This window comes from Canis lupus, chromosome 6 (assembly GCF_011100685.1).
Source record: "Canis lupus familiaris isolate Mischka breed German Shepherd chromosome 6, alternate assembly UU_Cfam_GSD_1.0, whole genome shotgun sequence".
NCBI classification, from domain to species: domain Eukaryota; kingdom Metazoa; phylum Chordata; class Mammalia; order Carnivora; family Canidae; genus Canis; species Canis lupus.
In genome coordinates, this window is record NC_049227.1 from 37,146,161 (window position 1) to 37,174,063 (window position 27,903).

General features: G+C 53.2%; 1 protein-coding gene across 7 annotated transcripts; it reads left to right on the forward strand.

Moving 5' to 3' along the window:
• The first annotated feature begins 51 nt into the window (after positions 1–51).
• CDIP1 (cell death inducing p53 target 1) lies at positions 52–27,850 on the forward strand. Of its 7 annotated transcripts, none has more exons than XM_038540539.1 (7): positions 52–184; positions 23,781–23,855; positions 24,299–24,400; positions 24,539–24,694; positions 25,504–25,777; positions 25,887–26,023; positions 26,949–27,850. In XM_038540539.1, the coding sequence occupies exons 3-6, from the start codon at positions 24,316–24,318 to the stop codon at positions 25,996–25,998; spliced, it is 627 nt and encodes a 208-aa protein (XP_038396467.1). In that variant the 5' UTR covers positions 52–184; positions 23,781–23,855; positions 24,299–24,315; the 3' UTR covers positions 25,999–26,023; positions 26,949–27,850. The 7 variants fall into 7 exon arrangements, with proteins under 7 accessions (XP_038396467.1, XP_038396465.1, XP_038396470.1 ...); XM_038540537.1 differs by having other exon boundaries at positions 53–184; positions 26,946–27,850; XM_038540541.1 differs by lacking the exon at positions 52–184 and adding exons at positions 20,314–20,481; positions 21,097–21,193 and having other exon boundaries at positions 25,887–27,850.
• Positions 27,851–27,903: the final 53 nt, after the last annotated feature.

Genomic DNA, 27,903 nt, shown 5'->3' on the forward strand with positions numbered 1-27,903 from the left:
GTGACGTCACCAAGGACCGTCACGTGTCGCTGGAAGCCCCGCCCCGACGCTGACCTAATGGCTCCGCCCCTCGCCCTGACGCCCTACTCCAAAGCCTACCCGCCTCCTTCTGACAGACGCGAGACGGCGAGCTGCGGAGGCGACTGTTCCTGCTGCTGCGGCCGCCGCGGGTGCCGCGGGGACGGTGAGTCGCCTCGGCCACTGGAGACAGCTTCCGGCGGAGCCCCCCTCCCTCGCCCCTCCCCGGGCCCGCCGGGAGCAGGGCTGGACGCGCGCGGCCCTCGCGGGGAGGGGGATGACCTCGGTCCGCTGAGCCCCCAGCCCCCGCCTGCGGCGCCTGCGCGGTGCATGTCGGGCACTGTGGTCTCCCCGACCCGCGGAGTGCTCCTGAGGCGCGCGGACGGACTACATCTCCCAGAGGCCTTTGGGCGGGCGGGGGGCGGTGTGCGCGCAAAGCCCCGCGGGGCTGAGGGTCTCCTCCTCCCGGCGCCCGGACCCAGGCCTGTCTTGGCGTCCGTTCGGCCTCGGGCGCCTGGCCTCCCGAGGTAAAGGCCCCCGTCGGCGGCTCAGCGCACCCGTCGCCTCCTCCCCTGGCACTGATGCGATCCAGAGCGGCCCTCGGGGTTTTGACGTCGCCTGTCGCCGGGTTGGCCGCCCCCCCCCCACCCCCCGCGGGGCTGCGGTCACAGTTCGGCCAGGCTCGGGCGGGCGCCAGGGTCGGTGCCTTGGGGCTGCCGGCGCGCTCCTCGGGGTCCCACTGTCACCCTCCCACACCCCCTGTCGGGAGAGGTGGGGAACTAGCATCTCCCGCTTTCCGCCGCGCTGTTTCCTAGAGGAATGGGGGTCGAGAGGAGGGTCCCTGGGACAGAGGAGCCCCCGCTGAGCTCCTCGGTGACCTTGGCAGGCCCGAGGGGCCGCGCGCGTCTGCCTCCCCCGCCCGTCCCCGATCGCCGGGGCTGGCAGGGAGGCAGTGACCTGGCCTGGCTTCGGGGCCAGCTTCGTGTCGTCGAGGACCTTGGTGTCGTTGAACCCACGTCGTCGTCGAGCCTGGCTTAGGGCACTTGTTCGTGGGCGTGCGTTTCTGTTTTCCTCTAAATGTACCCAGGAGGCTTCTCAACAGGTGTCAGGTAAGGAGCTAGCGGCTCTCAGTGTCTCCAGTGTGGGTCTCGGATCCTCTGCCTTAGAATCACCAGGGCCTTTGTTAAGAGACCTGATTCCTGGGCTGCTCCCCCCCACCCCCCGCGGGTTCTGATTCAGCACTTATGGGTTGTGGCCAGGACTGTGTTTAATAAGCTCCCCGGATAATTCTCAGTCACATTTGGAGTTGAGTGCCTTTATCCTAAAGTGAAGAGGATGGAGGTCTTAGAGCATAGCATTTATACTATTTTGTGTGTAAAGCGGGACCTGCTGCTGGGCAGGCAGTACGTAGGCAGTGTGACCCCTCTCCTTGGCACTTTGTTACTTACCTCCCAGCCGACTTAAAAGTTGGTGGGGAGAGCAGTGCCAGCTCTGCCTCGCCCACAGCCCCACATTTAAAAGTTGAGGAAACTGTATGTTGAATGCAATTAGACCACCACCTAGAATGTGCAGCTTTTAACTGTATTTTGTCTCTTATCTAATCATCAGTAGTTCATTTTGTTTATGTGTATCAGTAAGTGTGGACATCCAACTGTTTCCTTCCCAAATAATTACACATATAATTAAGTAGAGTCCTAGAATTTTTGCTTATTGATTTTTCACCAGTAGAAGCCCTGGGTATTAAAGAGTTCTCTCTGTCTCCCGTCCCTGAGGAGCTGGAGGAGTTTGGAGGTTTTTCCATAGGATGGGCCTTTGGAACCAGGAAAGAGGTTTACATATGTTCTTAACAAAGAAACAGTAGGCCATGGCTCTAAAATCACTAAGAGCAGAAACATGGAATGTGTGATGTACAGTAATGCTGCAGGGAACAAAAATGTTTTGAGGGGCTGCTAATGAAATGTATCCCGGTAGTCAGATTAGGCCAGCAGATCACGTTGACAATAAATGATACAAATCGTCAGCCCGCGGACTCTATGACTGCTCTTTACAGTTTGCCTGGTTTGAACCTGCTAGTTTGGTGTGGTTTCCCAAACCCCAGGGGAACAGGGCTGTGTAGCCCAGCTGACAAGCTTTGAGTCTCTGGGGCTGAGGAGCTGTTATGTAGGCACAAATACCAATCCCTAATCCTGTTCAGTTGTCTGAGATCCTGTAGAAATTCATCTCCAGCTTCAGCAACACTGTTCAAAGGTCATGCACATCCTTTTATTCATGGAGGACACAGGGAAATGTGGTAGAGTCTCTGTCCTTGCGTGAAGGAATGCTGTCATGCTGGTGAGAAGACAGGGTGCAGGGGTTACTCTGCATGCAGGCGTTGCTCTGCAAATAATGTTGTCCCCTGATGGGGAGGAGAACCAGGCTCGCAGGGGTGGCACAACTACACAAAGGGATTTGGAAATGGAGTGTACAGAATGGGAATCTGCCAGTTTTTAGAACCCCACAGAGGGCTTCCAGCTCCTCATCTCTGCAGTCAGGACTCTCAGACACGTCTCCCCAGGAGGTGGTAGAGGCTGCTTTGCAACTTAGTGTTGCAGAGGAGAGGGGGCGCTTGGCTTGGGTCTGTGGCAAAGCCTCTCCCCGCTGAGAGGGCAGCCCACCCAGGGAGATGCAGGTCTGGTTGCCATAGAGCCTGCTGACCAAGCATCTCTCCTGCTCCTGAGTTACCAAGTTCTGATGATGAAGTTGGGGTCCCAGGACCAGTACTGTCTAGACCCGGCAGAGCAGGCTGGAGGCACTTCTGTTGCTTCCAAACTGTGTGACGAGCCGTTTGCCCTCCCAGAGCCTCACTTGCTGCAACTATGATAAGTGAAAAGCAACACCCAAGTGAGACGAAGACCTGTATCCACTTGTGCTGGAAGATTAGGGTTCCCTCATGTTAGGTGAAGTAAAACCACACAGGGTAAGGAAGTCCAGTGACACACTGATTGTCTCCATAAAAGCAGTTGTGAGAAGTTTGGTAATATCAGATCAGTTTTCCAGAAAACGTTTCCCATCATCTTATTGATGCTCCTGATCTGTGGGTGCTGTGAGCCCCTTCATGGTCTGGCCACTGGGTGGTTCTTACCACAAGGAGTTGTCATGAAGTCCAGTAAAAACTGTGCGTGTGCTGGGTACATAATGTGTTCAATATGTTAATTCAGTCTGAATTCACATCTATTCCAGTGTCTGTGTTTTTTCTTGGAGGAGAAACCGAGGCCAGGGCAGGCAGAGAAGGCTGGAAGGGTGTCCTGGGGTGGAGTTTGAGAATTCTACGTCTTTATTACTTTGGTAGGAAGTGAAACTTGTTGCAGTTATAATCAACATTAAAAGCAGCAGTTTTACAAGCTGGGGAAGCAGCGAGGAAGGCAGTTGTGTTTGCAGGGAGTGTTCTTCTAAGTGCCCCAGGCCCATCTGGTAGGGCCCTCACCTGTGCTCCGCCCTCGCAGGTCCGACAGCAGCCAGGAGGCCACACAGGCATCATCTCAAGGCTGTTAGTAAGTAAATTAGCAACGACGGCCAGATGCTGGCACAGCAGGGCTGAAGGGAGTGAGGCTGAGGAAAATGTGGCTGTGCCGCCCCATCGTGGAAAGTACTCCCCACAGTTGACTGTGACTCATGAAAGGGGGTCTTCTGTCTGGATTTTTGGCCATAAACTAGGCACTTTTCATCAGGAAGCCAGGGACTCCATCTCTGCTAAGGCGGTCTTCTGCCCCAGCGGACGTGAGTGGTGGGTATTTGGGCTGGAAATAGCATGGGAAGCCTAGTTAGGCTAACCCCAACCCTCCCTTATTCGATGCATCTGTGCCAGGGGCTGAGCAGGGCCTGCAGGGACACCAGTGGGGAAGCCCCCGTTGTTTTCTAGGTGGGAGGTGAGTGAAGTGAGGACGGAGTCACGGGGAAGGTTCAGGTTTGCTGGAAGAGCAGGGGTTGGAGGGTGAGGGTGTACGTGTGTGGAGGTTGAGGAAAGGTCTGTGGAAGGTCCCTTGGTAGGAGTGGGGTTTGGTTGGTTTGGAGAAGAGCGGATTGCAGTCTGGGTGGCTGCAGTAGAGTGTAGTAGAGATGTGGAACATGGGGCCAAGTCTAGACTTTGGCCTTTAAAGCTTGAGCAGTAGATGAGAGAGTGGATCTGAGACCTTTTTGAACCATGGCTTTGGCAGGACTTGCTAATAAGTCAAGGTTTAAGGGCTAGAAAAAGTCTGGAACACCTCTCAGACATCCATCTTGGTGGCCGGGGTAGTACTGTTAACAGCACCGAGCCTTTGGGGAGGGGGAAGAGCTCCTGCCCAGAGTACCAGCCAGGCTGCATTACTTACCCACCCAGTCAGCCAATATTTGAAGTGCTGCTTGGGGCCGTGGAGACACTGGCCCCAAACCCTGTCCCAGCCCTCCGGGAGCTGCTGATCTGGCCTGGGGAGGCTGGGCCCTTGACCACAGTGTTCTGTTTCCCCTCTGTTGTCCCAGGCCAGGAATCCCTGCCCTCCTTCCTGCAGGGCCCACCTGCTACCTGAAGCCTGCCCAGGGCCCTGACCCACAGATGCCCCTCTCTCACCTGCAGTGCCTGCGGTCATGGGTTCTCATTTGGATTTTGCCGAGTATCTTTTATAAATGCTTCTTAAATGTGAGCTGGCTTCCTAGCTGGATCTACAGTTCCCTGAAGGCAGGGGCCGCAAGGTGAGTGACCTCCATACAGAGGCCCATGAAATTTTTTTTTTAATTTTTAAAAATTTTTAAATTTATTTATGATAGTCACAGAGAGAGACAGAGAGAGAGAGAGGCAGAGACATAGGCAGAGGGAGAAGCAGGCTCCATGCACCGGGAGCCCGATGTGGGATTCGATCCTGGGTCTCCAGGATCGTACCCTGGGCCAAAGGCAGGCGCCAAACCGCTGCGCCATCCAGGGATCCCGAGGGCCATGAAATTTTAACTGAATTAAGGAGTCAAGAATCTGAAGCCTTTTTAAACAGATAGTCACTTGAAAATAAACAAAGTTGGATGGTGAAGGATCTGCAGGATAAAACTGGCTTTTCCTAGGCCTGGAAAAACTCTGTACTGCTCTAGGCAAGGTGACCCCTGTGACCACTTCTTAGCCCTTGGACTTTAGGGCTTTCTCTACTGCCTGAGCCTCGGGCCTGTGATTCTGTCCCTGTGTAGCCACGCTCAGGCCATATGTATCTCTGCGTGCGTTTACCTGCTTTGTCTGGAGAGCACATGGTCCACACTTTGGTCCAGTCAGACCGGCCAGAAGGAAAGCATGCACGCCGGAGGTGGGGGCTGAGAACTGAGGGTCCCCCAGGTCTAGCAGCCACCTACTGGCGTCAGGACCTTGGGACCCACGTCAGTGCACCAGCCATAGTGCAGGAAGTGGCCAGCAGGGGGACAATGGACAGCCTAATTTCCCATGCCCTCCATCTCACTCGGAGTAAAGTGGACATCTGTTAGTGGCCCGAGGACCTGATCCACCTCCCCTCAAGGGCCAGCCCCTCTTCCTTAGCGCCCCCTGCTCCATGGCACCCCAGCCCCCAGCCCCCAGGGTTGTGTAGGCACACTCCAGGCCCCTGCACCCTACTCTCTCTGCCTGGTCCTTCTTTCCAGCGCTGCGAACGTGGCCTGTTCCATCTTGGCCGGAATGCTTCCCACTCTGAGAAACCCTTCCTGTTTGGAATCGCATCCCTGCAACACTGCCTTCCCCACTCATGTTTCCTCCACAGCGTGCGTCAGCATCTGGCGGACTACACACAGACCTGTTCCGTGTTTGCACCCCAGCTCCCCACAGATGTAAGCTCCACAAGATAGTGGTCTTTCCTGTCTTCAGGGCCTAGGTAGCACTGGCTCAGCGGGTACTGGGTCCATGTTGGGTAAAGACGTACGGTGCCTGCCTTTCAGCCGTCCTGTCTCCTGGGGTCTGGGAGTGTAGTGTACGCGTGCCCCGGCGCTCCCTGGGGTGCAGGCGAATATGGAGTTGAATTCCCAAGTGAACATGCAATGGGTAGCTTCTAAAGTCAGCTGGCAGAGCAGACACTCAGGGGCCAGCTGCCTGGAAGTCCTTGAGTTGCCTGTGGGCTCAGAGGTGTGCGGAACTGGGCCCACTGGGCCCCTGAGGAGAGCATGCGTGCTCCTGGGTCCTGTTCCCTCCCTCGAGCCCTTCCCTCACCAAGGGAAGGGGGCCTGGTTGGCTCATGTCACTTGCTTCTCTTTTTTTGTTCTGGGAGCAGTGAAATCCATGAAAACTCACACAGTGGAATTCCCGCTGTTGGGAGTGTGAGATCCCGCTTGAGCATAGTTTGGAGAATGTATGAGAAAAGAGACCGGGCTGAGACCTGAGACCGGTGCGTCTGATGGTGTGGGGCATGAGTCAGGACTCCTCCCTGCGCCTCTGGGCCCCGCTCGCAGTCAGTGCAGCCGGCGGGGGGGGGGGGGGGGGGGGGGGGGGGCGCTGCTGGTCTTGCCCTCCACTGTCCCCAGCACGGCACCTTGTCTCTGGTGGGTGTTTAGTAAAAGAAGGGTCATGAATGTCACTTGAGACTTTGGACTTTGTGATTTCTAATGACGTTTCTGCCTGGAAGGTGATCTCCAGATGTATGAATCATAGAGAAGTCACACATGGCCATAAATAAGACGACCCCAGATAGAACATGAACTCCTCTTTTCCCACAGAGAAGATCCAAAATAGTTCTTCTGTCCCAGCTGGCATGAGTAAACTCTCTGGGTCAGAGGTCCTTTTAGAGTGATAGGAATTTAGTTAAATTTCCATATCCTATTTTGTGTAGTATAATGTAAAATACTGATTAGATTTGTTCCTCACATGCCCCACAGCACTTCTGTTCGCACTCGTCCCTTTCTCCACTGTGGACATGTTGTCGTCGTGGACCCCGGCCCCACTTGCTCGCCTTGTCTAAGTGCCCCTGGCCACAGGGACGATTCCACTGCAGAGCATAGCCCTGGACTGTTCTCTCGTCTCAGGATTTTTCCATTGGTCCTGCAACATAGCTTCTTACCGTGTGTTCTTTTTTTCTTCTTCTTCTTCTTTTTTTTTTTTTTAAGACATTTGTTTATTTATGAGAGACGCAGGCAGAGGGAAAAGCAGGCTCCACGCAGGAGGCTGATGTGGGACTCGATCCAGGCATTCCGGGATCACACCCTGGGCCGAAGGCAGACGCTCAACTGCTGAGCCACCCAGGCATCCCCCATGTGCTCTTTAGAAGGTTGTGTGGCAGCATCCAACCACTGCCTTGGTCTCCAGGAATAATTCCTAATCTGTGACATGTCTGCTGATTTTTGGCTTTTTTCTTTTGACTGATGCCATCTAGGTGACTTCTAGATGGCCTGGCACGGGTGAGGTTGCTGTATCCTGTTCTCCACCCAGCTGTTCTTGTTTAAAATAACTGAGAGAATGCTCTGTAACATGAAGAGTTTAAATGATGTACAGATACTTCCCCACTGCTTGGGTGCGGGTACCTGGACAAGACCTGGCTACCGGCTAAGCTCCCCTCCTGAGCCATCGGCAACACTACAGGGTTTGTGTCTGAAATAAGATTCTTCCAGCTGGGTGGCCAGGACTATAGTGGCCACATGGCTGTGTTGCACGTAGGGCCTCGTGCTTTCATCTGGGTCAGAATGGTATGTCTTGATCTCAGATAACTAACTGAGTCAAATGGAGTCAAGCCAAAGACTGCTTTGTGTCAGGCAGAGGTAAGGATTTTTTCTTTTCAGGGCTTCATTTTGATTGCCTAAATGATGGTTTTTTAGACTCCTCATGCTTCTTTTTTTTTTAATTTTTATTTATTTATGATAGTCACACAGAGAGAGAGAGAGGCAGAGACACAGGCAGAGGGAGAAGCAGGCTCCATACACCGGGAGCCCGACGTGGGATTTGATCCCGGGTCTCCAGGATCGCGCCCTGGGCCAAAGGCAGGCGCCAAACCACTGTGCCACCCAGGGATCCCACTCATCATGCTTCTGAAATGAGTTGGCCTTTGAGTTACCAAGCGCTGTCTGCCCGGCAGGTGCAGATGACTTGTTTCTTTACTAGTGAGTGCAGCTGTATGTATTTTACTCCCTGTGCTGCTCATTCTCTTCCTGTCTGTACTTCCTCCTCCTGTGTCCAGCTCCTGAGGCCCTCCTACCTGGGAGGCAGCTCCCCCTGAAGGCAGAGGGTGTGTGTGGAGGCCTGTGCCACACCCCCAGCACACACACACACACACACACACACACACACACACACAGCCCCCGCCTGCGGCACAGCTCTATAGCCTGGTCGTCCCTGTTTCATGTGTGTCTGCTGGGCTTTTCTTACCTGCCCTCCTCTACCAAGTGACCTCATGCTGGCTCTCCGGGCAGGGTCTCCAAGGCCAGAACTACCTTGGATGGCCTTTATGTTCCAGCTTTTTACTGGAGTGCTGTGAGTTAAACCTGGTTTAGAGAACGGACTCCTGCTACCCGACTCATAGACCAATGTAAAGACTGTAACACCACTTTAGGAGGGAAGGCTGGCAAATAGCCAGTCCTTGGGTTTGCTTCTTGGACTGTTGCTTTTCTCCTAGACAAAGCGAGATTATAGTCAGAGGCACCTTTCTGGACCAAGGAGGAATACACTTAAATTTAACCCAATTATAATGAGCCATTTTGGGGAAAGAGCCAATCAAAGGAGCTGCCCATCCTAGAAAATCTAGAAACTACACAAACAGCTTCTGTTTGTGTGTAAACAAATGACCCAAAATCTTAACACCCATAGAAAACAATTAACATTTGGTGTGTTATACATATGTGAACATATACTTTTAAAGTAGAATCCTAGGCAGCTTGGGTGACTCAGCAGTTTAGTGCCGCCTTCAGCGCAGGCTATGATCCTGGAGACCTGGGATCGAGTCCCATGTCGGGCTCCCTGCATAGAGCCTGCTTCTCCCTCTGCCTGCGTCTCTGCCTCTCTCTCTCTCTGTCTCTCATGAATAAATAAAATCTTTTTTAAAAAAGTAAAATACGTAAGTGTAAACATACTGGTTTTACAATGCAGTATCAAGATCGTTTTTCTACCTACAATAATGGGTCTATACCATTTAGGGGGGCAAATACAGGTACATTATATAGGTAAACCAGATGGGTAACCAGTGTCTTTCGTGGGACGTAAGGCATCGGTACATACAAACTTTGCCTGTAAATCTTTGCTCACATGTTCACTTACCTCTAGGACAAATGTTTTGAAATGGAATTAATGAGTCGAACAGAACGTTACAGATAGCAGAATTGTCCTCCAAAAGAAGTCGCACTAACCCACTCTGCTGCGGTCCTTGTGCTGGTGACACCTGGGGAGTCAGAGTGGTTTCCCCAGGTTTTGACAAGCATTCAGCCTGATGTAAATTGTTACTGTTGTCATTGTCACAGTTCCTAGAAATCTTACTTTCTAGTTTAGAACCATTCCCTGAGGCCTCTTCACCTTTTGATTTTGCTTCTGAGAGCAGTATATTTTCTCTTTAAAAATTGTACTTCCTTTTTCATGTTCTGCGTGCGGCTCCATAAATACAAGGGATACAACCAAGAATTTGTGTTTATTGAACACTGTGTGGCAGCTCTCTGCTGTGTGCTCCTCACACACAGCACCACTTAGGCCTCATGACGTTTCTGGAAAGCTGGGCAGCCAGATGGCTGGCGTGGGACTGAGCACCAGGGCACCTGCAGGTGAGGTTTGTGTCCTGTCAGCCTGAGCTGTGACCGGGGCGCAAGCCTCCCTCTTGGGGCCACGGCTTGGGCTGGTGCAGTAGCTTCTTGGAGCTGTGACACAGATGGGGGGGGGAGGGGAGGAGCGTGTGGGCCGGGTGGGATGAGAGAGGCAGATGGGAAAACCAGATCTGCTTTCTGCTCCTTTCTGTGTCTTAACTCTAGCTTGTTTTGAAGTATTTGGAATTCCCACGGCATCAGATAAGCCCGTGTTCACGTGTAAAAATAAACAGTTCATAGCCAGCAGTGATGCTATCTGAGGGAGGGATTGTCTCTCCGTCCTGCCTCCATCAGTAAGAACAATGGAAAATGGACTGCGGGCAGGATTTCCCAGGCCCCTGGGGCGAGAACTTGGCAGCCCAAGGGGCTGCTCAGCGAACCGGAACCCATGGAGGCACCAGCACAGGCTGCAGGAAGCCAAGTCAGTGGGCTTTTCAGTTACCGACCACTTGTTGACATACCTGCAGCCTAACCAGCACCGTCTGTTGGTAACGATACTTGTATTCCTTCTTTTTTTTTTTTTTTTTTTTAATTTATGATAGTCACACAGAGAGAGAGAGAGAGGCAGAGACACAGGTAGAGGGAGAAGCAGGCTTCATGCACCGGGAGCCCGACGTGGGATTCGATCCCGGGTCTCCAGGATCACGCCCTGGGCTAAAGGCAGGCGCTAAACCGCTGCGCCACCCAAGGATCCCTGTATTCCTTCTTAATTAATTTGGAAATTTACCAGTCACAAGTAATTCCTGGCTATAGTGCATTTGAGAATTGCTAGAAAATTAGCACTTCTTTTTTTTTAATATTTTTTAAAATTTTTGTTTATTTATGATAGTCACAGAGAGCGAGAGAGAGAGAGGCAGAGACATAGGCAGAGGGAGAAGCAGGCTCCATGCACCGGGAGCCCGATGTGGGATTCGATTCCGGGTCTCCAGGATCGCGCCCTGGGCCAAAGGCAGGCGCCAAACCGCTGCGCCACCCAGGGATCCCCGAAAATTAGCACTTCTATTTCTCTTTGATTATTGGAATTAGGTCTGGCTGTATTTACTAGGAAACCCAAAGTAACCAACTGAAACAAATTTGTTTCTTTCTCACATAGAAGATATGGGAGGTGGTCCCTTCAGTCCTGGCGTGGTGTCTGTGATCTTCCAGGGTCTGGGCACCTTCCGCTGTCCTTAGTATGGCTTCCATGCCCAAGGTCACCTTGTGGTCAAGCACGGCTGCGGGAGCTGTCACACCTGTATTCCATGCAGTGGACAGGAGGGCAGGAGGACGAAGGGTCCATCTGGCCAGGGTAGCACCTTCCCATCAGTCCTTATGGTGCTGTGCTTATGACTCATTGGCCAGAGGTTAGTCGCATGGTCACAGGTGACTGCAAGAAGGACTGGGAGTGTCTTAGCCAAGACCCTGTAGCCCTGAATAAAAATGGAGTGTTGTGCTCCAGGTAGGGAAACTGAGGTTCAGAGAAATTTAGTAGCTCGCCCAGGTCATACAGTCTGTCATGGTGGGCAGGATGCCAGTGAACCCTGTGCTCTCAAAACTTTATTGCTGGCCAGGAAAGGAAGTTGACATCTTTGTTCCTGAAGACTGAGTGGTTGAGGGCGACGGGGGCTGGGGCGTGGGGGCAGCGCTCAGGAGAGTGGGCAGGGGAGAGAGGAGGCCTGGGGTGCTCCTGTGGAGGTGTTGTGGGCTTCCTGGCCTGTGATCCTCATTCCGCGTATTGGCCCAGGTCCCTGTGGGGGTCCACAGTCTGTGTGTTCTGGTGGAGCAGCCCCTGTGGCCAGGAGCCTCTGAAGCAGTCGGGCAGGGTGAGCATGGGCTCCAGGCGGTGACCTGGCCGCCCCCGCGAGTGCAGCCTCCTCCCCTCAGTCTGTGACTTATCACTGTCCAGCCACTCTTCCCATCCCCTCCTTTGCTGGTTTCATTAACTCCACCTCCTCCTGGCTGGCTTGGGGAGATATTCCCTGACCCCCAGATCATGTCCAATTTTTCTGTGCTTTCAAAGTTCCCCCTGCTTTTCTGCACACTATGGGTTACACTTTGTAGTTACGTTTGGCATTTTTGGTGCGATTATTTAATGCCTGTCTTCCCCTATTTGATTTTAGCTTCTGGAAGTCAGGAACTATGCTCTCATTTCCTGCGATGCTACACAACTACCCCTGTGAACAGATGGGGGAGTTATTCCCAGGAGAAGCCCCGCCCCACCCTCCAAGGGCCTATGTTAAGTGGCCACCACATGGACTGTTCTTAAACCCACAACTGGGGACTTTGGGAGAACAGGACAGTATGTGGTGTTGCCCAGGAGGTCAGTGGCCATCCCTGGCAAGTAAGTCCCCCAGTCAGCGACACCTCATGTTGCCTGGTCCTTACATGGCTTATGCACGTCTGCGTCTCAGTTCTCACACAGCCTCGAGGTGGGATATGGGTGATGCAGTTGCATGTGAGCCAGGCCTCCTGTGAAGGGGCTCAGCAACCCAAGTGGGTTGTCCTTCCCCTTTCCTCTGGGTGGCCTCAGGGGACCCGAGAGGATGTTTGGCTTTTATTCTGGGCCTCCAGCCCTTCCTGAGCAGCGGGTGCCTGTCTGGTGTTCAGCATGTGGGGGTCTGTAGGCAATGTAGAAAGCTGTTTTTCAGTTTCCCCAATAAATCCCAAAGTCCTGCTCCCGGCCAGATGCCTGGAACCTGGGGACTGAGAAGCCCCTCTGAGGCCAGCTGGCATCCTAGTGCTGTGGCTGCTGGGAAGGTGAGTTCCTCTGGAGAGAGGCAGTGAACAGGCCAGGCAGGCCAGCCTGGCTCCAAGAAAGGTGGTCTTGCAGTTGCTGCTGCCTGGCTGCCACCCTGCCACCAGGGTCCTGGGGTGACACCCGAAGCACCCTTGCCAGGGCCTTTACCAACCGTGAAGTTACCTGGGAGGAGAGATGGCCCTTAGGAGGATTGCTAGCATCTCTTCAGGAGTCCCATGAAGCAGGTAGCCTCAAAGTGGCTATGTCAGATGAACTCTGCTGGGCTGGACCATTCAGGTGGGATGTGATTCCACGCCCCCCAGACTCTGTGGGGAACACACACCAGGACCCCCATGAAGCTGCCGTGGCAGAGGCCTTGGTGCCGGTTTTGTTTTCCTTCCCGTTGGAAGTTGTTCATAATAAATGGTGATATCAGCAGGTGCCGTTTGTCCCGTGTGCTTGTATGTCGGGTCTGGAGCTGATGCTCTGGGTATTTTGCACACACTGTTTATTTTAAACCTTGCCCCCTTACCCCCACGGAGGTCGGCATGATTACCTCTGGTTACAAACTAAGGGACTCTGAGGCTCAGCGAGGTCACACAGCTACAAAGCGGTGAGCTGGCTCACAGCTGGGCTGATGCTTCCTTTCAAGGCAGGGCCGGGCTGCAGTCACAGCGCTCAGAGGCTCAGCCGGACCGTCCACCCTGGTCTCGGAGGCAGTGGAGCCCCTCGTGGCCTGCGGGACCTGTGTAGCACAGTGGGGCCGGAAGGTGATGGGTGCAGTCTCCTGGAGGCCTCGGAGGGCTCAGGGTCAGGACTCTAGGGCAGGGCTCAGATGCTGTTACAGTGCCCTTCTCCCCAAGTGGGCCTCCACATCTGTGGTGCAGAAGTGGCGAGGAGTCTGACTTAAGGCAGCCGCAGCAGCTTGGGCTTGTCGCTGCTCATTGCACCCACAGGTCTTATTTAAGAAAAAGCAGTAAAAGTGACTTACGGTATTAAATCATCTTGACCCTCAAGTGCACATCTCTCTGCTATTCTGTGTGATGAAATGTGACACATACATTGCACACACGGAGTAGGACAGGTGCCTCCAGGAAAGCACGTGCATGGTTGGTTGAATTGTGAGCTGAACTAGCTTTCTTGTGGAGCTCCAGATTTACTTGGACAACAGACACAAACTGTGTTATTCATGGTTGGGGCATTAGTGGACATTCTCTTGAAAATGGATAGTGAGCCCACCTCTTCGAGGAAAACAGCTGACTTTTGTAAACAGTGATAAATTTGTTAATCTGTGGCCGATGATAAAATTTGAACTTTGAAGTGAAAGTTAGAATTTTGGAAAACTTGTATCTGCCACTTCGAGCTTGACAGCTTCCTGATAAAGACTTTTCTGATGAGATTGGTGGTAATACTGGCCATGTGACTTGAGTGGGGGGAACATTATATAATAAGACACACCAGCACTGTTACATCTTCATAATCGGGGCTTATAAACCGTGAACCGATGTTCAGATGCCCCATACGTGCTGTTAGAAACTGTGCGTGTGTAAAAGAGCCATTCCATATGCCATGTAGACCAATGAATTGTAGCAGATAGTAGGAAGAACTCATTAAAGATGCAGATTCCATATGACAGCTAACCTTTGAGACACTACCGCTGTCAGGTTTGGATGTGGTGTATAGGAATGTCCACAGTTACGGACCTGAAAAGACTCTTCAGATGCCCCTCCCATTTCCAGCTGCTTATCTTTGGGAAGCTCAGTTTTCTTCACGTATTTCAACCAAAACAAGGTAGCAGAGCAGATTGGGCGGAGGAGCAGACAGGAGAATCCAGCAGACTTCCCCGGAGTCAGAAATGAAAGAGTTGCAGAAATGGGAAACAATGGCAGCTGTCTCATTATTACATTGTTTTGGAAGTTATTTTAACTATTTATGCTGACATGTTGAGTTTATGGATTTTTTTTTTATTTTTTTTAATTTTTATTTATTTATGATAGTCACAGAGAGAGAGAGAGAGGCAGAGACACAGGCAGAGGGAGAAGCAGGCTCCATGCACCGGGAGCCCGACGTGGGATTCGATCCCGGGTCTCCAGGATCACGCCCTGGGCCAAAGGCAGGAGCCAAACCGCTGCGCCACCCAGGGATCCCGAGTTTATGGATGTTTTTTAATGAATTAATAAATACTTTTTAGGGGATCCCTGGGTGGCGCAGCGGTTTAGCGCCTGCCTTTGGCCCAGGGCGCGATCCTGGAGACCCGGGATCGAATCCCACGTCGGGCTCCCGGTGCATGGAGCCTGCTTCTCCCTCTGCCTGTGTCTCTGCCTCTCTCTCTCTCTCTGTGACTATCATAAATAAAATAAAAAAAATTAAAAAAAAAAATACTTTTTAAAAGTCCTCATTTTTAATTTCTAATATGGTAAATATTGATAGATATAACCCACAAAAACAAAACCTTTGTAGACTCCTCCATAATCGAGTGTAAGGGAGTCCCGACACCCAGAACACTGGGGAACTGCTGCTCTAGCAGGTCCTGGGAGGGCTGATGACAGAAAGTCCTCCTTCTAGGCACTGCCCTCCGTGCCTCCGTCTGGCCTTCCTCCAGAAGCGGGTGTTGGTGCGTGGCCCTGGCAGGTCCTCTGGGGCAGCAGAGACGCTCGGGGCAGGGTGGGTACCCCTTGGTGGTGTGCAGGACCGTTCAGACTGCAGAATTGGGTTTGCAGCTCTGGCTGCAGCCGGGGAGGAGCGTATCCCGCTGGCCTGGGGCCAGGCCTTCCCAGCTCCCATGGGCAACCCGCCTGGGCCGCCTTAGGCCGCTGCCAGTTGGCCGAGCTTTGGATCAACAGCAGCTCCCAGCAATGAATGATGAATAGTTGGGAGCCGAGCAGAACACCAGAGACATTTCCCAGGGCCCCGAAGTCTTTGCTTTTAACTCTTCTCTGGGATGTGGGAGACCCAGAGGAGAGCTGCTTAGATCAGCACGCTGGCAGTGGAGACCCCACGCCTCTCCTGTCACAGGGATCAAAGCTGCCCATCACTGCTCCCTTCTAAAATTGTATTCTTTTTTTTTTTTTTTTAAGATTTTATTTATTCATGAGAGATAGACAGAGAGGCAGAGACACAGGCAGAGGGAGAAGCAGGCTCCATGCAGGGAGCCCGACGTGGGACTCAATCCCGGGTCTCCAGGATCAGGCCCTGGGCCTGAAGGCGGCGCTAAACCACTGAGCTACCCGGGCTGCCCCTAAAATTGTGTTCTTTTCAAAATTTTGGTTCTGCAAATAATGTGCAGATACCTTTTTGTTTAAAATATGTGTATGTGTAATGACAGCTTCACCTCTCTTGACTGTTGGCTGCCAAGCTTCAACCCCAGAGATGACTGTCTTGGTCTGGGTGTTTCTTCCCCATCTCTTTCCTTTTTAAGCACACAGGGAAATATCCACACCTGGGTGGGTTTTGCTTTTAGGGGGATGTAATAATTCACACGCCATACAATTCACCCTTTGAAAGTGCATAGTTCAGTGGCTTTAGTATGCTTGAAGAGCTGTGCCACTGTCTCATTCCAGAGCCTTGTCATCCCCCCAACGGACATGTGTTTTGACCCTAAGTGCTCTGCTTCCCTGCACAGTGAGTCTGCCAGGGTGCTGGGCACATGTCATTGTCACTGCTCTGCATGTAGCATAGCCAGGAGTCAGGGGTTCCAGTGCCAGGTCCCAGGAAGAGTGAGGCTGAGGAAGGGTCAGTGACTCACTCAAGGCTACCAGCTTCAAGGCCAGGGCTAACTCTGGAGCACCACAGTCTCCACATATGCCCTGTTTTCCCATTAACTGGTGACTGACCTGGGGCAAATTTTTGTCCCTCTGTGAATGGGAGAAGGGGATGGGTTCCTGCCTTCCTGATTGCACATTGGAACACTTGTGTGCCCTGTCCTTAGAGCTGTCACTGTCCTCAGTAGCTGCTTAGAGTATTGTGCTGGGTGCAGACAGGGCCTGGGATTGGTGGGATGGGTGTAGGGGTGGGGGTCAATAAGGCAGTTTTGCTTGGCTTCATGGTCCCAAACCCTAAAACCATAGCAGGCCCCTCATGATGTCACTTCTTCCTCACAGTTGGGGAAACTCACCTGGTCCCACCAGCTCAGAGAAGCAAAGGCTGCTCTGTGGGTGTGAAGCCTGATTATTTTCTGTGACATGGCTGAGGGTGGAACCGGGTTTCCAATATTGGGGTGCAGAGCAGACGTTTCCATTCTGCAGTGGGCCTGCCCTGAGTGCCAGGCAGGGCCAGGCTCTAGGGGCTGCTGGTCCAGCAGGTGGCACTCAGAATGCCACTGGACTGGGCAGCCCGGGTGGCCCAGCAGTTTGGTACTGCCTTCAGCCCAGGGCATGATCCTGGAGCCCCGGTATCAAGTCCCGCGTTGGGCTCCTTGCAGGGAGCCTGCTTCTCCCTCTGCCTCTGTCTCTGCTTCTTTCTCTCTCTGTCTCTCATGAATAAATAAAATCTTAAAAAAAAAAAAAAAAGATTCTTGTCACCTCTTAAAAGAAAATTCCACTGGACTAAGGAGAGGAGCTGTGGGCCACTTTGCAGAAAAGGGCCTGGCCCTGTGTCTGGGACAACTGTGTCCTGCCCCCAGAGGCCCCCAGCACCTGCTGTCCTTGGGAAAGTGAGATGAGGTCACAGGGAGTCCATAGACGTGGAGACGGGTTTTGTCGCATTTTAGGGTGACTTGAATAATTCCATTCTACATAAAACCACACCGTGTTGGTCATGGGCACAGGGGCCGGATTAGGCCTCACGTGGCCCCATTGTCTCTCCCAGTGGCCTGCCCTTGCCTCTCTCTTGCCAGAGACCACTCAGGACCGTCTCTCCAGGGCATATCACCTCCTGTCCCTTGGGGCTCTCCTGAGTCTGTCCTTAGCTCCCCAGGGCCTTGCTGTTCCCTGTGGCAGGCTCTGGCCCTTTCCATTCTGAGGATTTTCTGGCTCATGTCAAGGAACAGGCCTGTGCTGTGAATTCTAGAGAAAAGCTGCAGGCACAGGATATATATTGGAGTCTGTGGCAGCTTCTCAAGAGTCTTGAACCTTCTCTCAGCCACCTGGCCCACGCTGCCTCCCTGCCTTGGCAACGGTCAGGACTGTTGCTTGTAGGTCAGTGTCATCCTGAAAATGCACTGAAGGGACATTGATATCTCTCAATTTGATCCTTGAGGCTCCTGTGACCAGGTGCCATCCAGTAACCTAACCTCCGCTCTTCACACATTTCCAGATACTGCTTAGTTTCTTTCTTAAAAAATATTTTATTTAGGGACACCTGGGTGGCTCAGCAGTTGGGTATCTGCCTTTGACTCAGGGCATGATCCCAGAGTCCAGGATTGAGTCCTGTGTCAGGCTCCTGTGGAGAGTCTGCTTCCCCCTCTGCCTGTGTCTCTGCCTCTCTGATGAATAAATAAATAAAATCTTTAAAAAATATATTTATTTATTTGAGAGAGAGCGCACAAGCAGAGGGGACGGGGAGAAGGAGAAACAGGTTCCTCACTGAGGAGGGAGCCTGATGTGGGGCTAGATCCCAGGACCCTGGGACCATGACCTGAGCTGAAGGCAGGTGCTTAACCGTCTGAGCCGCCCAGGCGCCCAATACTGCTTAGTTTCAATGCAGACTTCCAGCCTCTGGAAAGCAGCTGTCTCCCAAAGGCCAGTGGCTTCTAATGTAGGAGCTGTTGGGACTGGGGCAGTGGCATATCACTTTTATCCAGGACTAAGTGGGAAATTCCGCAGCATCCCTACACTGCTGGAAAACAGGAATTTAAGGCTCAGAGAAATCTTTGAAAACACCTAAAATGCTGATTGTGAGGCCACGTGCCCCTGGGTGTGATGTGAGCTGCGTTAGTAGGGCTGCCCCGTAGGGCTGAGGACAGTTTGCATCCAGAGCAAGCACCCTGGGGGTGTCAGGATGAGTAGTTCTCTAGGTCTGCTCAGTACCATCTCGGGGACTTCTGCAGTCCTGAGGTGTGTGTGTGGGGGTGGGGAGGCGGGGAGTCTCTGGCCTGTGTGCCTGCACTGTTACACCACGACATGAGAATCTCATCTAAGAATTCTCTTTCTCGGGGCACCTGGGTGGCTCAGTGTTAGTTGAGCGTCTGCCTTCAGCTCAGGTCATGATCCTGGGGTCCTGGGATCCAGCCCCACGTCGTTGGCTCCCTGCTCAGCGGGGGAGCCTGCTTCTCCTTCTGCCTCTGTATTCTCTCTCTCTCTCTCTCTCTCTCTCAAATAAAATCTTTAAAAAAGATTTTTTTCCTTCCTTCTTGTGTAATGTGCTATGGCTCAGAGAGAGCACCTCTGCTCCTGTGTGGAGTGGGGCTCACGCCCGGGCGTCCTGGGAGCCCCGTGTCTGCGCTCACACTGCATGCTGCTGGCTCAGCACCTTGCTGGCCGGCCAGCTGCTGAGTGGTGCGCTGCATCTCTGGTTCAGAGAACCAGGCCTGCCCACACCTTTTCATCCACAGAATCCAGAGGGCGCAACGGGATGTACAGTGTAAAGGCCTCTGGGCCCCAGGGCAGGCTGGTCAGTATGGTAAACTGGTGGGAGTTTTCAGGCTATGCGCTGTTTCTTCACAGATCATATCTAAGAGGCGGAACGGGAGGCCGAGAGGCCTGTGTTGGGTTTCTGGGGCTGCACGCGGACTTCACCTAGTTCCCAGAACTGCGGGCCCCTTTTTCTGTGGGGAGCTGCATCCCTCGGAGGCTTGGGGCTTGCAGCCCTTCCCGTAGCTTCTATCAGCGATGCTCCAGCCAGCGCGACCGCAGTGTTGCCAGGGGGCAATCTCAGATTCCACGGTTGCATTTGTAGTGTCATTTGAGTGGGATGCATTTTTATTGGAAAACTGTTTTGTTTTCTGGGTGGCTCAGCGGTTTAGTGCCGCCTTCAGCCCAGGGCCTGATCCTGGAGTCCCAGGCTGCTTCTCCCTCTGCCTGTGTCTCTCATGAATAAATAAAATCTTTTTAAAAAATAGGAAAACTGCTTTGTTTTTGGACATGTGATCCTTTTTTTTTTTTTTTTTTTAAGATTTTATTTATTTATCCATGAGAGACACAGGCAGAGGGAGAAGCAGGCTCCTCGCATGGAGCCCGATGCGGGACTCAGTCCCGGATCCGGGCCGGGGATCACGACCTGAGCCAAAGGCAAACACCCAACTGCTGAGCCACCCAGGCGTTCCCATGTGATCTTTTTTTAAAGATTAAAGCATTCTTACAGTTTGTATCACACCTTAGACAATGTAGTTTTGTGGCAGGCACCAACATAAATATGAAACATTGTAGTTTTATATTTATTGGGAGGCACTGGGGGAGTTTGGAATTGAATCCCTGTAAAATTGCCAATGACAGCCCCAGTGGCTCAGTGGTTTATCGCCACCTTCAGCCCAGGGACTGATCCTGGAGTCCCAGGATCGAGTCCCATGTCAGGCGCCCTGCAGGGGGCCTGCTTCTCCCTCTGCCTGTGTCTCTCATGGATAAATAAATAAAATCTTAAAAAAAAAGAAGTTCCCAATCCATTCTTCAGAAACTCTCCTTCATACTGGTGGGTCCTGCCCCCAGTCTCTCCCACAGTCCCCGGCTCCAGAAGGCAGCTGGAGGATGGGCACGAGGTGGAGGGCAGGGGGAGACCGCCCGAGTTTGGGTGTGGAAGCAGGTGGTGGTATAGCCGAGGCTGAGCGGAAGCGGCCCCGTGGCAGGCAGCAGTGGGTAGAGGACGGCCCGGAGTTGGGTGGGTGCCAGGCTTGTCCTGTCATTATGATGCCAGAACTCCAGTGGAATCTGGATGTGATGGAAACAGTGGAACTAGATGTGATGTTGAAGAAACAGGCCATGCTTGCATCCTCAGAGGGTGGCGCTAGTGCTGTGTCCCCTCTGGACACAGAGGGGCCTGGAGGACCCCGGCTAGTTCGGCTCTCCTCGCCCCAGAAAATGCTTCAGTGACTCACCAAGCGCAGTGCACCTTTTGTGGCCAGATCCCTGGTGAGCTGGGACTACCAGACAGACAGTGGGGCCACCCCGGCGGCATCCCAGAGGCTTGTAGGGTGGGATCAGTGGCAGGTGCTGGCCCATGCATGTTCTAAGACTTCGGTGGGCTGCAGGACAAGCCTCTTGAGGAAAGCTGTCTCTTTCTGCCACCAGGAGGGCGCCTGGCGGGCTGCCCAGGATCTCCAGGCCCAGCACACACAGCCAGGCCTGCCTGGAAGGGGACTTTGTGTAATGTCCTTTAGAGGCTCTGTGTCCTTTAGAGGCTCTGTGGCTTCCCTTTCTTTCCCGTGCACTGTTTTTTTATTTTTTATTTTTTTTTAACATTTTATTTATTCATGAGAGACACAGAGAGGCAGAGACACAGGCAGAGGGAGAAGCAGGCTCCATGCAGGAAGCCCGACACGGGACTCGATCCTGGGACCCCAGGGTCACGCCCTGAGCCAAAGGCAAACGCCCAACCATTGAGCCACTCAGGTGTCCTGCCCGTGCACTATTTAAATTCACCGGCAGGCAGAGGTGGGTGGGAGTGTCACGTTGGAGTCCTAGACTCAGCTCTACCTTTTATGTGCCACATGACCTGGGTAAGTCCCATCTTTTCTTGGCTTCCAGGTCTTTGAAGGATATTATAAGTAGCAACTCAGAAGAGCAGGTCATAATATAGAAGCACTTGGGAAGTAGTTCCACTTCATGGTGGTCGAAGAAATAGGTAACCAAGTGTCATTTTAATGTTACAAATTAGTGATATCAATAGTATCCAAAGTTTGTACCAAGTAAATTGCGGTCATCCTCCCCAAAGGCACAAATGGCCATACATCTTTGACCTAATCTTTTCACTTCTGGCAATTTTAACCAAAGGAAATAATCCAAGAAAGGGAAAGAGCATTAGCCAGAGGTTTTCCCTGTTTGTTATGAAAGTAACAACAAGCATTCCAAATGCCTTAATAAGGGTGGTCAGGTAAACGGTGATGGGCCCATTTCAGGGAATATTAAAATTGATGGTCATATGGGGTCTTGCAAGATGGACAGAATATATAGGACAACACGTTAAAACTGTCACATAAAAATACAAAGGGCTGCACGCAGACTGGCAGGGACGTGCAAGGAGAGTGGCTGCATTAAGGTGGGGAGATTGGGCAACTTTGTTGTTTTTTAATGAGTTTTGACATATAATCCACCTACCATATGATTTTCCCATTTAAAGTATGCAATTCACTGGTTTTTAATATATTCACAGAATTATGCTACCATCATTACAGCCAGTTTTGGCTCATTTTCATCATCCCGAAAGGAAACCCTGTGTTTGTCCCTCTGTCCGCCCCGCCCCCCCCAAGCCCACACAACAACCTCGAGTACGCTGTCTCCGGCTTTGTTCTGGGCGCTGTGTAAGGACTCGCACGTAGGGAACCTTTCATGTCGGTCTGTATCACTCACGGTCGTTTTTCCGGGTCTATCCAGGCTGCAGCAGGCTCGTTCCCAGTCGTGGCGGGGAACGTCTCCACTGCAGGCCTACATCTGCGGTTCATCCCTTTACCAGTGGCGGGACATCTCAGTTGTTGACGCTTCTGGACTATTATGAATGATGCTGCTGTGAACATTCACGGACAGGATCTTGTGTGGTTTTCAGTTGTTTTCAGTTCTTGTGGGTGCACAGGTAGGAGTGGAATGACTGGGTCCCATGGTAGCTGTGTGTGGCCCTCTCCTCTGCCTAATATGTGTTACTCACTAGCCATTCTAGTGGATGCCAAATGTACCTCATTGTGTTTTTCTTTTTTTTTAAGATTTTATTTATTCATGAGACAGACAGAGAGAGAGAGAGAGAGAGGCAGAGACACAGCAGAGGGAGAAGCAGGCTCCATGCAGGGAGCCCGATGCAGGACTCGATCCCGGGACTCCAGGATCACGCCCTGGGCTGAAGGCAGGCTCTCAACCACTGAGCCACGCAGGGATCCCATCATTGTGGTTTTGGTTTGCATTTCCTTTTGGTTAAATCTTTAGCTTCTTTTTATGTGCTTATTGGGCATTTGTTTTTATCTTTGGAGAAATGTGTATTCAGATCTTTTGATATTTTTTAATTCGGTTGTCTTTTTGTTAATGAGTTAAGAGTTCTTTATGTAGATATTTTAAATACAAGTCTTCCAGATCTATAAAAATTTTCTGTTCTGTGAGCCGTCTTTCCACTTACTTGATGGTGCCCCTTGAAGCCCAAGGTTTTAATTTTACTGACATCCAGTTTATGTTGCTTGGACTTGGTCTCTTGGGCCCTGCCACTGATCTGTGCTTTTTTTTTTTTTTTTTTAAGATTTTATTTATTTGACAGAGTGCTCACAAGTAGGGGGAGCTGCAGGGAGAGGGAGAGGGAGAAGCAGGCCCCCCGCTGAGCAGGGAGGCCAAGGTGGGATTTAATCACCAGGACTCTGGGATCCTGACCTGAGCTGAAGGCAGATGCTCAACCTGTTGAGCCCCCAGGTGCCCCTGATCTGTGACATTTGTACTGACTCCAGGTTCCTTTTGCCCTGGTGGGGTTCTGAACTTCACGCTGGTGGGGCTCTCAGACAGAGCTAGTAGAGCTGCTATCACTGTGTGTTTCTCTGTAACGTTGAGAATTTTTTCTAGCTCATATTTTTTTAAAAGATTTATTTATTTATGTTACAGAGAGGCGGGGGCGGGGGGCGGCAAAGAGACAGGAGGAGGGAGAAGCAGGCTCCATGCAGGGAGCCCGACGTGGGACTTGATCCTGGGACTCCAGGATCGCACCCTAGGCCAAAGGCAGGCGCTAAACAACTGAGCCACCCAGGGATCACCTAATTCATATTATTTTTAAAAAAATAACCAAACTTTACTACAAAATGCTACTAATTTCTAACCTTTTATGCTGAATAGAGTAAGAGGAAGTGCCTTGCTATGGGAGACAGGATGCTGACCCAGAGCAGGAAGGGCCCCTGGTTTCCTCCATCTCCCCCAGGACCCAGTGGCAGGTGCTCAGGGAGCCTTGGGAGAGAGGTGAGGGAGGGGGTTCAGTCTGCATCTTCCTTCCCACCCCAGCTCCACAAAAACCAGGGCAGAGGCCCCATGTGCACAGCTGGCTGGGGAGAAGCCCGTTCTTTCTGCAGCCCGGGCAGGCTGTGAGGGCTGGTAGGAGCCTGGTGCAGACAGGACTCGCCCGTGGCCGTGAGAGGAGGGGGAGCTGAGGATTGCCACCGTGCTGGTGGGGGAACAGCCACACGGGGTAGGGAGTGTGGCTGTGGCTGTTGCCCTGCTGCTGAGCCTCTGCCTGTCGTTCTCCCCTGGAACAGCTCCCCAGAGCCCTGCGTGTCCACCTAGGCCGGCCGTGGAAGGAACCTCTCCCTTCTGAGCACCTGGGATTTGAGGTAAAGAGTCTCCCAGTCCCTCTCCCACAAGCAAGCTATGGTGCTCTGGCACGGAAGCGGCCAGCTGCCCTGGGGGGAGGGTCCGCCTCACCCACTTCTGTCCTCGCAGGGCACCCTTGCCTCCTGCCTTTGACATGGGAAGCGTGGGTGATAGTGGACGGTGGCGGCTCTAGGCCTGGTTATTCTCGGGGATGGTGGGACATCTCCAGGGCATAGATGGAGCCCACTCTGCTGAAGGAATCCATCCCTGTCCTCGACCCCCCTGCCCTGCCAGAGCGCAGAGACTGATGTGGAGGCGTAAAAGGCCACCTGAGCTGCTGCGAGGGCGGGGTGGTACACGTGCGGGAGGAGCCACAGGAGGCTGTGTGCGGGGAGGACACAGACCTGAGCCTGACCGGCACGCAGGGCTGGGAGCTTAGTTCATGTCCTGGCTTTCCTTCCAGGTCCAGAAGCCGCAAAGATGTCTAACGAGCCACCCCCTCCATATCCTGGAGGCCCCACAGCCCCCCTTCTGGAGGAGAAGAGCGGAGCCCCACCTACCCCAGGTAGGGTTCGGTGTTCCTGATGGTCCTGTCCCTTGTGGCTTGCCTGTCCAGCTCATAGAAGCCGGCACCTGGGGCAGCCCTCCCCCGGCCCTGCAGCCACTGCCCTCTGAGCTCCCTTTCCCGGCCTTCTCTGTCCAGGCCGCACCTCGCCAGCTGTGATGCAGCCCCCTCCGGGCATGTCCATGCCCCCCACAGACATCGGCCCCCCACCCTATGAGCCACCGGGTCACCCAATGCCTCAGCCCGGCTTCATCCCCCCCCATGTGAATGCAGATGGCACCTACATGTCTCCAGGTAAGTAGGAAGGGGGGCTCACGGGTCTGTCTGCCTAGCACCCAGCACATTCCCTGGGCTGCCATCCGGCCTTCACCGTGTGCTGGTGGTCTTCCTGCACAGGGTTCTTTCAGGGGTGGGGACTGACTGGGTGTGGACGGGGGACATGGGAGGGTGTCCTAGAGCCAAGCAGTGCTGTGCAGGCACCGTGAGCGAGCACATGAGCTGTGGGCCTTACTGGGAGGGGGGCTAGCTCCTGGGAAAGCCCCTCAGGCCCAGTGGCAGGTGCTGACTCGTGGCTGATCCCTGCCAGGATCCTGAGTCCATTGGTGGGGGGGCGCTGGGCTCCTGCTCACCCAGTTCTTCAGGACTTCTCAGGCCAGATAAAGGCCCAGGGCTCTCGCACAGGTGGCCCCACATGAAGTGGGCCAGTTCCTGGTATTTCAGTGCAGGATCTGGTGACACTGGTGGGTCCGAGAGCCCTGAGTGCACAAGGAGGGCTGGGCTGCCGAGAGGCAAGGCTGTCCATCCTGTGGTTGAGGTCCTTGTTGGAACACAGTGCCTGGTCCCCTGCGTATCAGAGGCAAGGAGCAAACATACCCAGCTGAGACCGAGGAGAGAGGCGGCCGCCTTCTCAGCTCTGCTGTGTCCCGCTGGGCCAAGTAGCTTCTCAGTCTTGGTCCTCACAGGGTGGGGAGCAGGAACGGCTGGGAGTATGTATATCATTACCTGGCCCAGGGCCTGCTCCCCTGGGGTTGGGGGGAGCCTCAGGCCTATGGGGCAAGTGGTAAGCCAGTAACCTGTCTTCACTGTCTTCTCTGATCTTCCAGGTTTCTACCCTCCTCCAGGCCCCCACCCACCCATGGGCTACTATCCACCAGGGCCCTACCCACCGGGGCCGTACCCTGGCCCTGGGGGCCATACTGCCACAGTCCTGGTTCCTTCGGGGGCTGCCACCACGGTGACAGTACTACAAGGAGAGATCTTTGAGGGCGCCCCTGTACAGACAGTGTGTCCCCACTGCCAGCAGGCCATCACCACCAAGATCTCCTATGAGATCGGGCTGATGAATTTTGTGCTGGGCTTCTTCTGCTGCTTCATGGGGTAGGTGGTACGGGTGCTTGGGGTGGGGCCGTGCCCACATGCCACGGAGCTGGGGTAGGCCTATGTGCCCCCAGTGCCCTCTCAGCCAATCTCTCTGTCTCCGATTCAGGTGTGACCTGGGCTGCTGCTTGATCCCTTGTCTCATCAACGACTTCAAGGATGTGACGCACACATGCCCCAGCTGCAAAGCCTACATCTACACGTACAAGCGCCTGTGCTAACGGAGCCAGGACTGGACTCCCTGCTGTCAGTCTGGCCCCCTGTGCTTTCGCTCCCCTTGCTCAGTGGCTCGCTTCCCTGCTCCCACTTGGGGGTGGAGGCAGTCCCACCAGTCCCCTGGAAGTCTTGTCCTCTTTGGCTTGCCCTTCCCTGAGCATCGGACTCTTCTGGCAAAAATTCTGTTGGATTTAAGGCCAAGGGTCAGCAGGTGGCAGGGGGATAGCACGGAGCCTGTGTGTTGCTGGTTTGCTTGATGTTTGTGATCAGGACGAGAAGCTGGGAAGGGTCTCCTCACTCCATTTCTGGACGGAGCATAGAATTGGTCCTAACTGTCCCTGGGACCAGAAGCAGCCAGAGCAGACCTGGGGCCTGCAGTGGGGCTGTACCTGTAGCCACAGTGATTTCTCATCTGCTGGGCCAAGAGTGGGAAAATGGACTGAAGCAGGACAGGGTCCTCAGGCCTGGCTTTATTTCTGGGGTGCTAGAGGTGGGTATGATGATTAGAAGGAATGACTCTGGCCCTCAGAACTCTAGAACTCTCAACACTCTATCCAAGGGCCTGGGAGTCCCCTGGGTAAGGTACAGCGATCAGCACACCTGCAGATCATGGGCTGGGTGCTGAGGCCCTGGCTCGCCAAGAAGGGACTTGCCTCTGGCACCCCCTGCCCAGCTCCCTTTCTGGCCTGCCCTCTACAAACCCCTGTCTTGGCTAGGGCCAGGAGGAGTGCCCAGGAGCCTAGCCCATCTGTCTGTACCATGTCCTTGCTGTGCGTCGGCAAGACCTTGCCCAGTGGCCGGTGTGTCCCAAATAGGACTGGAGAGGACAGAGAGAAGGGGCCTCCTTGCAAGCACACACAGATTTGTAGTGTGCTTTCCATGTATCCTCTTCCCAGCAAATGCTGGGCCCTTTGCCCTTGCTGACTTGCTGTCACTGTGCTTGTTTCAACAGCAGGTACTGCAGCAGGAGCAGCTGTCAGGCACTGGACTGGGACAGGCTGGGGACAAGGAAGGAGCAGCCACAAGTGGCGGACGTGCCTTGGTGGACATCTGCCCTGGGCCTGAGCCCACACTGTATTTCCTGAATGGTTTGTCTGTGAATTTGCTTATGTGGACCGCTGTATCCTGCTGCCACCCCTCTCCTGGTTTCGCACTGCCACTGCATGGCCTCCTGTCACTGTGAATCATGGCTGGTCTCAGTTTGTAGTTTCTCATTAAATTGGCCCTCTCACTCCCCTGCCCTGGGCCTCTTGCTCTCTTGCCTGGCTTCCTTCTTTGAGGGGAAAAAGGGAGGGGGGCTAGAAGTGGTCTAGGGGCTGAGGCTTGAGTCCTCAGGGTCTTCGTGCTTCTGCTATACTGACTGCCCAGGGGTGACGCCAAAACCCAGTGTAGACCAGCCCCAGGTTCTAGCTGGGACCAGACTGGGGTAGGAGTTGACTTCATTGCACTAGAAGGTTACCTTCCTATCTCTGACACTGATTTCACCCATCTCCATGCCATGGTCTCTGCCCACACAGTCTGCAGGCTGGAGTCCCCCTGGCTTGAGCTCCGGGTCATCCCACCCTATTTGCCTGTAGGCAAATACCCTTTTCCCCCTTAAGCCAGACACAGCCACTGGGGTTGGGGTTTCTGGTATGAAAGCTAATTGGGGGGTGGGGGGCAGCCAGTCGGCCCCCCTGGTTCTGAGCCAGCTCCACCCCCATCCTCATCTGAACTGTGAAAATGGGTAGGCTGGGTCAGCAGTAGGAAGACAAAGTTTTCCCTGCCATTTAACCCTTTTCTGAATAAAACTTTTGCAGATCCTCAATATATTAAACAAGAAACAACTTCCTATCAATAAAAATATTTAAGTTCGTATTTGTATTTTAGACCCTGAATTGTTGCATAATACAAGTATATGCACTTTTAAA

Coding starts and splice junctions, on each gene's coding strand:
- CDIP1 (XM_038540539.1), top strand. CDS start 24,316: ATGTCTAACGAGCCACCCCCTCCATATCCTGGAGGCCCCACAGCCCCC. Junction 24,695..25,503: donor TGGCACCTACATGTCTCCAG/GTAAGTAGGAAG, acceptor CTGATCTTCCAG/GTTTCTACCCTCCTCCAGGC. Junction 25,778..25,886: donor TTCTTCTGCTGCTTCATGGG/GTAGGTGGTACG, acceptor TCTCCGATTCAG/GTGTGACCTGGGCTGCTGCT.